This window comes from Rhamphochromis sp. 'chilingali', assembly GCF_963969265.1.
Source record: "Rhamphochromis sp. 'chilingali' genome assembly, chromosome: 15".
In the NCBI taxonomy this organism is placed as follows: domain Eukaryota; kingdom Metazoa; phylum Chordata; class Actinopteri; order Cichliformes; family Cichlidae; genus Rhamphochromis; species Rhamphochromis sp. 'chilingali'.
This window is the reverse complement of record NC_137942.1, coordinates 15,793,566-15,805,336: the sequence shown is the minus strand read 5'-3', so window position 1 is coordinate 15,805,336 and position 11,771 is coordinate 15,793,566. Positions and strand designations below refer to the sequence as shown.

Here is an 11,771-nt window from a genome sequence, read left to right as displayed (position 1 = left end):
TTACTCTAACCAGATAAGGTATTCACATCGGGATGTTCTTTAAAATCCATTTCTTGTGATTAACTAGGTGTGATTATATAACGATTTCCCTGCCTGTTCGCAGTTGTCCATAAAAACGATGAGAATAAAGATGAAATTGATGTTGTCTGCGGATAAGTGAGAGGGCCGTTAATCTTCTCAGTCCTTCTGTTTTGAGCTGTGACCCCCTTCCTCTTCCTCCACCCCCTCTTCCCATGCTGTCACTCTCCCAGCCTGCACCTGTCAGATTAGTCTCATATCCTCAGCTGCTACTCCATGTGATACGCCTCCTTACTGCCCAGAGCCTGCATGTCATTTTACTTTGCATGTATTTATGAGTCGGAGTGCATGTGAAAGGAAAAGCGGGGAAAAGGGGGAGAGAGACCAGATAGAGGCCAGTCCCATGGAAAATGTATAAAATGTGAGTGTTGCTGGTTGTTGCTTCCCAGTTTCTTCCTCGTGGTGCAGCAGGATTTGGCTTAGTACCATTAACATGCAGAAGCCAAAATTTAGATGAACACCGCCCCCCAAATTGCTGGATTACCTGCAATCTAATAAAACTAAACCTTTCTCTGTGAACGGATATTTTGCACCAGCTCCACACTGCAAGCATTACCGTCACCTGGTCAGACGTGTTAGGCTGCTTTTGGGGGTAGAATGTTTGTAAAATGGAAATCCTTCCCCATGACTCGCATCTTGCAACACTAATAAAACAGGGAATCCAAGACGAGGATGAGATGGTAGGAGCCAGTGGGGGTGTTCCACCAGTCCAAGCCTCCCTGGAAGATGGACTGGAGCAGCTGAGACAACAAGCATGTGATGTGAGCGAGAAATAATAATCACCACAATTTGTTACCGTCAAGATCCCCAAGATAACAAAAGGAATCCCGGAAAGTGGATCGTGTAACTGTAAAAATAAGAGTCACAAAAAAACGGTCCACGAGAACAGAAGTCGGAGAGATTTAAAAGTAGTTATTATATAGGGCTTTTCTACTCTACAAGGAGCACTCGGAGCACTTCGTAAAGCATGCCTCATTTTTACATTTCAATCTGCTTTGATGAATAAATTGAAGAGCAACTTAGGGTTCAAATATCTTTCCCTAGGATACTTTATGGCATGCAATCCCCCAACCTCCCAATTGGTAGATAACCCGGGATACCTAACGAGCTATAGCCATCAACCTAAATGCCATTTCATTCGTCATCCACGTTATTAAGCGTGTTTATTACTACTATTTATTACCTCTATTGGAATAGAGGACATTAGCTTGAGAACTTTATTCTGAAAGGCACAGTCGGAAACGCATTGGATAAGTTGACGTTGCATTGGTGTGTTTTCTGTGAGCTCGGAACAGTGCCGCACCAGCTGGATGTGACAGAGTTGCATGTAGAGGGTCCAATCTGTGCTCACAGGCTGAAACAGTGACAGAGATCTTAGGTGGAGTGGAGTGTGCGCGTGCACGCGCTCGAGTCTCGTCGTGCAGCGAGCTAATAAAGCGTGCACGTGTCAGTGATCAATTAATCTGTCACGGTTACAGTGAACGAGGACAGAGACGGCGGGGACTGTGGCGGCTGTGGAGAGCTGTCACTTTCTCTGTGCGCGTAGAAGGATTATCATTACGCACGTTATGCGGAGCGCAGCTTCGGTGATGCGCTGAGTCGGGAGAGGTGCAGCGGGGAGCAGCGAGAGTCAGCCCGGACATTCAGCGGCATAATCAGCGCAGTAACTGGAAGAGGGGGGATCCGTGTTGTTATGGGCATCGCAGGATTCCGACCGGCCGTCTGTTTTATTTATTCCGGTGAACACTCCGACGTTGGTGCCGAATCAAAGTCAAATATGCGCACTGCTGAACAAAGGATTTAAAGGGAAAACGATAAAGAATCTCTTAAATATTTCAACCCTTAAACCCGGTTTGTCTCATCCTCTCTCTTGTTTTTGGACTTCCATTCATGCACATTCTGCCGCTGAGGAAAACAGACACGGGCTGAATAACCGGGTACCTCTGGTGTGGAACCAGGAGCAGGAGGAATCCTCTGGTCTTATCTCATAAGGGTCCATGTGGATGGAGAGAGAATACGCAAACCCAGCGAGCGGAGCTCATTACGAAATGTGACATTTTTATTGTGTTTCCCATCAAACCTGACAACTGTGCACCCGTCTTCATCCTCGAACATCTTTAATTTACGTCGTTCAAGGTACGTGCTGCTCACCATGTCGCCTACAGATACTGATTTTTTAAGGGGAAAGGGGGGGCAGGGGGAGTTATCCTTGTGGAAATGTGTACGCACGACATTTACTGAGGGCTGTTTGGCCGAATACCCTACAGGGAATCACTGTTTATTTGAATGCACCTGCGTCTGTACTGTATTAAGGCCGATTTTTTTTAAAGGGGGGTTTATCAGCTGAGAAGGAAGTTGCATCACTGACAGCCGTAGAAAAAAAGGCGATGCACCAAATGCAGGTGTGGGGAGCAGAGGGCAAACATGGGTTGAGCATTTTTGCAGAAATGTATATTCATGCACGATGCTCAGCTCATACTGTCTCGAGCTTAAGGCAAATTAGGTAAAAACTAAAGAAAATGACTGAAGCAGTTCGACTGGTGAGACATTTGAGGTTTTTTTCTCACGAGGATAGAAACGCTGCTCTCTTTTAGTGGCAGCGACTCCATTTTCATCCCACAACACACTGGGATATTTTGGGAGTGTCAATCACTCCGCCGTGCTTTAGTTCGGAGGTTAGATGTCATTCTTTTATTTTTGGAATCACACACACATTCCCCCCACCCCCAGGATAACAATGGCCTTACTTCTGGTCCCTCAAACAAACACACTCTTCTGGAAGCCCCCGGGGATCCTCCCATGTGGTCGTATTGTTAAGAGAGAGGGGGATGCTGAAAAAAGGAAAAGAAGAAAAGGGCATTCTCTGAATTTGTGTTTGCATTAAGCTGCTTCTTTGGCCAGCTAAAACACAGGGGTGTCCCTTTTAGTAGACTTGAACCTCTCATGCTGGCCTTGCAGACAGGACACAGTGCCCTGGATGTCTAACTTGACAAGAAATCACACTTAAATGACCTCTTGAGCCCAATTAGAAAAAGGATCTTTGCATGGAAACTGATGCCAGTTTATGGATTACCCTCCTTATTGATCAGTAGATAGATGATACGCGAGCTCTGAGCGCAGGATTGTGTACCGAGTAAGCTCACTGGCCTGTTTTGGAGTGCTTTGTTTTCTATCATTAATCAATATTCAGCAGGCTGAAGCTGTTTATTGTCAGACTGTGAATTCATGAGTTACTTAGCATCCTCTTGGGGAAAAATAAAGCTACAGTTTGTCCTCTGGGAGGACGCCATATGTGCCGTGTTCAGATGATTGTAAACGTGTATGTGTGTTTGTGTGTGTAGCTTCATGTACACATGAAGCAGCTGACTGTATAAAATGGGGTATTTTTGTCACTTACATGGGAACTCCTTGCTTCTCCTTTTATATGTGTATTTGTGATCATGCACCTCCCACCCTTTCCAACATACACACACACACACACACCCACACACGCTCCAGGCAAGAGCCTCGCTCCAATTCTTCCTCCGCATATCCGGCTGTTCCTTCTTCCTCTTGCCTCTCTGATCACTATCACGCTCTCTAACCAAATCTGATCTCCCTGGGCCCCTGTGACCACCCCCACCCTCCAACCCCAGCCTCCTTCATCTCCACCCCGGGTCCCATCAAGTTATCTATAATGGATGCAGCTCATTCGTGTCACACGGAAGCAGAACACGTGACACCAGATGTCCGTGGCTCTAGTTTCAGGGTACACTTTGGGGTTTGGCATGCCTTCACATCTGACCCGTCACCTCACGCTTGTTGTTATTGTCGGAGGGAGAGAGACAAGATAGTCAAGGGAGGGGAGTGAGGGTTGAGAATAAACACTGGCGCTCTTAATTGCCAAGTCAATTAGCATATGGTCTCGCTGCGAGTCCAGTCACATGGTAATGAGGCCTAATTAGGGTGGCCAGGGATGTCTGAAGAGTCTTGGGAGAATACTTACACTGTCAGATTCTTCAGTATGGCACCCAAGAGCTTGGTGTGGCAAATGTATCACGTCTTTTCAGGCTCTTCTTTCAGGTTTTTTTTTATTCCTAAACCTGTTTATATATGTTGTCTTTGAGGGTTTTTTTTCCCTTAACTTTGCCTTTCCAACTTCTTCCCACTGTTTTAGCACCCACATGTACATCACAGTGCAATAACACATCACTTCCCTCATTTTTCTCTTTAAATTTCCATTGTTTTGTCTGTTGCTACCAGCTGGATTATGATCGAGCTCACAAATGTCACAAGACTGTTGACAAACGCAGTCAGATCAGATGATGGAATTCACTTTTGGCTATTTTATGTGAAGTAGGAGGTTGGATGCTTTCCAGCAAATCCATTCCCTCGCATTTGTTTATGATAAACCTTCATCAAAAAAATGGCGTCATGAATGGGTAACAGTTGACCGGCTACGACAAAAATCTTGTCGGAATACTGAAGAAAGCGTGCTGTACTTGCAGGATCAAAGCTGCTGTAGATGTCTCCAATCCATGCACAGGAAACTCTAGGATGTCTGCTGCTGTGTCGCTGGGATCTCAGGTCTGTTTATTTCAGCAGCCTTGCAGGAAGTACAAAACTTGGAAGTATAGAAATATATATTCGTGCATGAGACTCAGCATATAAATTGGCCACATATTGGCGGTTTTCATCATTGAATGTCTGTGACTCTGATTAAATGCACTGGTAGAGAGGTTGTCTCTGGTCATCTTGTCAAAGTGTTCTCAAGAGAGAAAGAAGACTCGTCGCTATAGGAAATAAAACCAAGTCCAGCCAAGCCAAGTTTAATTTAAAACCCTCTCAGATCCTCTAAAACTGGTTGATGAAAACTGGAAGGAAGAAGATGTTCGAGCCAGCCCTCTCACTCAGAACGTCTTCATCTGTAGACCATGTACAGTCTTAATATACTTTTACACTACAGCACTAGGTCCTTAGAAAGAATAGAATAAAACTAACTCTTATATTAACTGGTTATAATGTACTTCATTTAATAACTGAAAAAGTTACAGGAATAAACACCTGTTATTCAAATGGTCAGTATTTTAAGTAATTTATAGATTTTTGTCAATGCACTATCCTGACTTTATTTGTTTTTTTGGTTTTTTTTGCTTGTCAGCTAGTTATTATGTAGCAAAGATTTTTATATAAACAACATTATCATTATTTTTAAAAAAGGCCCTGAAAGGATCTAATTGCAACCTTCATAATATTCTATAAGGATGAATCAGTGGAGAGGGACAAACACGAGTTGCTCTTTCAGACCAGGCTTTCATTCCTGAAGCCACTGCAGGCCTGGGTTCATATTATATATATAACCCCAGCTAATAATGTAAACGTATGCAGTGTTATAAGAAAAGGTGGATAATGCTGGCGTCATTGAGCGGTGTCACCAGCAAGCAGATGGCAGGACAAGACGTGCAGTTGACCCGCTCACCTCAACAGCTGGATCCATGCGTTTCCAGATGTATACCTATGCATTTAAGCCCTCGTACAGACACAGATTCATCCCCATTCAGATTCAAATTCTCGGCATAAGACTCAAAAAATGACAATTACTGCGGGTTGTCAAATCGTAATAATCCTCCCAATTATCACAAGGGTAATTAGAAAGCATCTGCTCGTGAGCTACGTCTGATAATTGTTGGAGCTTGTAATTGTACAGGACAGCTTGTTTCTACCCCCCACCCCCCCAACCCCTATCCCCCTCCCACCCCCATCCCTGCCTATCCAGCCTGGGGCAGATCTGAATGACTGCAGTGCTGCACATTTGCACTCTCATGCTTGTATTCCTGTTGCGTTTTAACAGCAGCGCTGTAAGGAATTGCATGCTGCATTCTTTCCACAATCAGTGTTGTGTCACAATGTGTTGCCTTCTCACACACACACACACACACACACACACACACACACACACACACACACACACACACACACACACACACACACACACACACACACACACCCATAGTAAATGCCACCAAGCTGGATGTTGCGTGAACATAATGCCAGTATGTTTATGCGAAAGCAACACATGTAACACTGCTAGATGGGAAATGAAGGGGACTAAGATGGACCTCTGGTTGCCAGCAGGCTTCTTGGCACTGAGGAAGATGAAGCCTGAGAAACAGCAGCCATGCAGCAGAACTGGCAGGAGCTGGATCCTTCCCTCAGTTACATAAGATACACAGTGAAAATAAAAGGAAAGGAAAGCAGGGGGGATGAGGAGGTGGAGTAGGAAGGCGCGAGGGGGCACAAGCAGAAAAGGGGAAATGATGCCAAAATGGAAGCAAGACGGTGCATTAGGGATTAGACACTGGGTAGCAAAAGAGGGGGACTAGTCGAGGTGTACGAGGCGCATCTTTCACAGCACGTCTTTTTTTTTTTTCTTTTTTTTTTTACTATTTAATTTGTAAAAATGTGTATACACACACACACACACACACACACACACACACACACACACACACACACACACACGTAGGAAAATATTTAGTATACACATCCAGAAATGCATACACTATTATATATTGTACATATATTTATTAGTTTCAGGTTGGCCATTCTTGTATTTTGCTCGTTTGTGTTGTTGTCTTTGCACATCTCTGTTGCTTGTGGGGCTCGCACACAAGAATTTCACTCGCATGTGCTGTGCCAGTGTGCCTGCACATGTGATGTGACAATAAAAGTGATTTGATTTGATTTGATTTTGATTTGACGTCTTCAAATACAGCAAGTCGAGGCCGCTCTGGCTGCTCTGGAGGAGCGGTGGCATTGAAAATCCAACAGAATAGAGGATTTTTTTTTTAATGGAGGGGAGGGCAGAGATGGCTGCGTGATGAGTGACAGAGAGAGAAACACGTCTAGAGAGCGAGGGGAGGGCGAGACGGCGGCTACATCCTCTGTGCTGCACAAACCAAAAGGCCAGACAGTTTCGCTTCTAAAACCACTCGTGTAAAGCTGAAGTAAAAAAGAGGTGTCTGTAGGTGTGCGGCATATTCTGCGTAGCATTTTGCACATGCACGTCTCGCTGCTTGTGCATGTGTGCAGCCATTCTCTCTGCGCATCCTTCAGCTTTGCAGCTTACCGGTCTGCCAAGCCACTCAAAAAGCAGCCAGAGCAACCATCTGTGTGAGAGGGGGGTGACGAGATGGCGAGCGAGTCAAAAAGTCACGAGTGTGCAGGCCACAAGCTCCAGTCCCTCCGTGTCCTGTTGTGATGTGCACTTGTCTCGAGTGCAAAGCGTTAATGTCCCAGTAATTACAACGTGACAAAGGATGTGTGGAAGAAAGACAAAAAGAAGGAGGAGGAGCAGGCTGCTTGGCTTTTTGAGGATGAGCGAGTGAGGTTTTAATTCCTTGGCTGCTCTCCCTTGTTCTTGTAGTTTAGTGACGGAGCATAAAAAGCGGGATGATGTTAGGAGGAAACATGAGTGTTTTTGTGCGTTGAGGCGTGCATGATAATGTCAGGTGTTTTTGTATGCACAAAAAGATCCAGCTCTGGATTTTTATGTGTGTGTGTTTTGGTGAGTCATTCCTCTGTAAGCACTGATTGATGTTAATATAGACCAATAATAACCAGCGGCTAAGAGCTGCTGCAGCAAGGAAGGAAGGATGGGATGAGACAACAGGAAATAACAAGCAGGAAATGAGGGAGCAAAGAATTTTATTAATGAGGAGGCATGAAGAAGAATTTTGGAGAGTGTAAATCTCTGAAGGATACATGAAAGGGCTCGAAACACATGAATATGCACAACGCACATATATATATATGCACACATCTTTCACTGTTATGCCCTCAGGGGAGGGGGGGGGGGGGGGGGGGGGTGAGAAATAAATAATGCTATTTCGCAAACTTGTAAACAACTGCTCTCTTAAAAAATCCATCTTAAATGTATATGAGGAAAGAAACATCAAAAGCTTGTAAATAAATGGATGGTCCAACTATGCAGGCAGGGCGAGAAGGAAGGTCTGGAGAAGAATTATAAAGCAGTACATATTGTGTTTTTCAGTTTCTTATAGAAGATTAATAATCCTTTTTTTTTTTTTTTTTACATCTTTATGACCTTTTTTGTGGCAAAATAGGTTTGAACATGGGTGTTATTGGTCTTTTTTAAATGATGTGTAAGCAATCTTAGCTACAGTTTATAATATAATTCAAAGATGTAGAGAATCTGGAGAAATCTCTTTCTACAAAGGACAAGACAGAAAACTAAAACAGTGGTGACCTTTAGGGCCTCAGCCTGTACTTCATTAAACTTAAACTGCAGTACTAAAAATCACTGCATGGGCAGTAAATATATTTTCTATGTGATGTAAAACTGTACCATTAGAAAAAAAGACCTTGACTAGTGGGTGCTGGTACAACTCACCAAGCAAACCGCATGCCATAGGGCTACTGCTCTTTTTCTCTCTGTCTCAGCTTTAGAGACAGAGTGTCTGTCTGTCCCCCCACCCCCATCAAGACCTTGATTAACCACTGGCTCCTCACTGAAGAGAGACCACTTGGTTTGTTATCAGCACACAGTTCAAAAGTCAGCATCCTTGATGGTATGGAGGTACATTAGTGCACATGTCACGGGTGACCTGCACACCTAAGAAGACACTGTTAAGACTAAGTGACATATGACGTCCACCCATCCATGTCCAAACACATTCTGCGTGTGTTAGAACAACACGGCTGCATAGGAGAAAAAAGAGCGCAGGCAGTTAGCCTGACCCATCCTACAGTCCAGATCTGTAATGCACTGAATTAATTTGGAGCAACACAAGAACTGTTAAGTCTCAGATGATTTATTTGTATTAATACAGCATTTAAATTATTTCAAATCTGCTTGTTTTTATTGAGATTTTAGAGCACGTCCAATGTTGCGCTCTAAGCTGTGACAAACATGTGAGCAGTCAATTTGAGCTTATCTACACATCCAGCCATTATGAAGCAACTTAATCATTAGTTTAGAGTCAACCTGCTATATTTAAATCTACTGTTGAGTGTCCTTTTGTCAAAGGAGAGTTAGAATGAGCTCTTGTTAGAAGCTAAAAGTAAATGGCACCGGTAAAGTGGCAGACAGACATCTGAACAATGAGCTGAAAGTCAATATAGAGCAGCAGAGAGCTGCAGGACTCCATGGGAATATGAGCGATGGTTTTTATTTAATGCAATGTTGTTAAAAAATATTGATTGTAGCTGGTTTCCTCTTTACTGTCATACCTTACAGGAAAGTCAGAAATGTCACAAAGACAGTACAGCCCAAAGTGGGGCTACACTGCTACTTATTGACTAGACTTCCTCGTATTTTCCAAATGTCTTGAGTCTATTTCTCTCTTCTTCCAGTCTGCTCTATTTAATAACTGGTGTGTTTAAACCTAGTACTCTCCTCTATCGCCCCAACCATATGACTCATCCCAACTTACTTGATATAGAGAGACAGAGGACATGAAGCTGGAAATATCCAGTGTTCACTATGTGGTATGCAAACACTGTCTATTCGTGGACACAGCGAGACGTTCGTGGCGGACTCGCACTGTGACTAAAGTTCTCTGAAATAAACAATCCAACGTGCAGCTGTAAGCATGGAGAGGATAGAAAAGAGCAGTGTGCATGAGCCAGCCTGGAAAGAATGCCCGAAAGCTTAGTGACAGCAGCCTGGCAGGAAGATATGTTTGTGCGCGCGGTGTTGTGGCGCCTTTAAATACAGATCAACCTCCCATAAAACACACAGCTTTGTCAGGTGAAACGACAGCGCTGATCATCCCAGCAAAGCCCACAATGAAATGAAAGATTGTGTATTTTTATGTGTGTTTGTGTGGCTGACAACTGTGATGAATAAAGGAAAAGGGAGACTGAGACGGCATTGATTTTGCAGAGTGCTTATGTGGGTTTTTTTGTTTTTTGTTTTTCCCCTCACTGGGACACTTTTCTCAAAAGTACACAAATGTTTGTACTTGTGCTCGAGGTTCTGTTGCTGTTGTCTACAATAGATTGTCGCTAGGTGCCCTTAGATGCCTGATAGTGAGCCAAATTGAGTGTACAGTAGTTCCTTTCTCTGTTTCTCTTGTTTTTTTTCATAAAAATATGCATGATGCTGCAGCTCCCCTGTCTGCACTCCAAAGGCTAGTGTGCTGGATAAGACTAGACAAATCACACCCCAAAAACTCTGTTGTTGTGTAGGTAGGTTGTGTAGGGCTCTTTTGTATTTTTCATTGCATGGGAGGGTTGCTGTTTTTATTTGAAGCCATTTACCTCAGAAATGAACCCTTTAAAAAACTTCTAAAAAGGTTCAAAAAAGGTCTGGCTAAAGGCTATTATTGGTGAAACAGGACGTGTGTGTGTTAGAAAGGCTTCAGTCATTCACCCTGCACGAACTACTGTCTTTTGTTCCCTCTCTAAAACACAGCAGTGGCCGATTGTCTTTATTGTCACACAAAGGAATGATTGCTGTGGGAGTGACTGCTCAGCTCTACAGCTTTGCAAATGTTATTGACCAGAATGACTTACTGACTTTCTCTCCCCTACTTTTCTCCACTCTCCCTCATTGCCCCTTACCTCTGCATCATCTCGCTATCTGTCTTCTCTCAGAGATGGCGTTCCCACCAGTTCTCCTCCTGCTGCTGCTGACTGTTGCTCACTGTGCCAACAGCGAGCCAGAGCCGCTCCCTAGAGGCTGTGGCTGGGGCCTTGTGCGTCCGTACACCCTCCTCTGTGACCTGGACTCCATATGGGGGGTGGCCGTTGAATCTGTGGCTGCCGGTGGGGTGCTGGCTGCCATCTTGCTCGCCCTAGTCCTGCTGTGCCGTTTACGCCACATCAGTGAGGGCGAGAAGCGCAGCAGCGTGGGACCTATCCTCCTTCTGCTTCTCGGTATCCTTGGCTTGTTCGGCCTGAGCTTTGCTTACCTGATTGAGCGGGATGAGTCACTGTGTCTTCTTCGCAGGGCCCTATGGGGTCTCCTTTTTGCTGTTTGCTTCTCCTGCTTGCTGGTTCAGGGCGTCCGCCTGCGCAGGCTTGGCAGGGAGCGTCGCAGCCCTGGTGGCTGTGCCTTAACCGGCCTGGCACTGGGTTTGAGTGCCGTACAGGGCATCATTGCTGCAGAGTGGCTGCTTCTGACCGTGCTGAGGGAAGGAAAAGCTGCCTGTCAGTATCTTCCTCTGGACTTCGCACTGGCATGCAGCTACGTGCTAGCCCTCCTACTAGCTGCGCTGACCGCAGCCTCCCTGGCCCTGTGTGGCAAGACACGTCAGTGGCGCTGCAGTGCCATCTGGCTGCTGGTCACCTGCCTGATGTCACTGCTGCTGTGGGTGGCCTGGGTGGGCTTCTATCTGTATGGAAACAACTGGCTCGGCAGGTCTCCAGAGTGGGATGACCCAGCGCTGGCTATTGCTTTGGTTGCTCAGGGCTGGCTGCTGCTGATCTTCCATGCCATTCCCGAATCTCACGTCTGCCTGAGACCCCCACCCCAACCCACTGCCCCGGATTATTTCGACACATCCCAGAACTCAACGCGGATGAGGGAGACGAGCTTCGACGATGACACCCCTCTATCTCACAGGCAGTTTGTGGAGAACCAGGGCTATGGATATAATGACGAGAACACTGCAGGTACAGCACAATCTGATACTTTTGAGCAAACAGGCGTAATTTAGCTTTGTAGGAGGAATGTAGGCCAAAGTGAC

General features: G+C 45.1%; 1 protein-coding gene across 1 annotated transcript in view; it reads left to right on the top strand.

Annotated features, from left to right (window-relative positions):
- The first annotated feature begins 1,361 nt into the window (after positions 1-1,361).
- gprc5ba (G protein-coupled receptor, class C, group 5, member Ba) overlaps positions 1,362-11,771 on the top strand; it is a 17,197-nt gene continuing 6,787 nt past the window's right edge. Inside the window, exons 1-2 of the mRNA XM_080904957.1 lie at positions 1,362-2,214; positions 10,678-11,697. Of these exons, the coding sequence (XP_080761083.1) occupies positions 10,680-11,697 (1,018 nt within the window). The 5' untranslated portion in view covers positions 1,362-2,214; positions 10,678-10,679. The remainder of the gene's footprint in view (positions 2,215-10,677; positions 11,698-11,771) is intronic.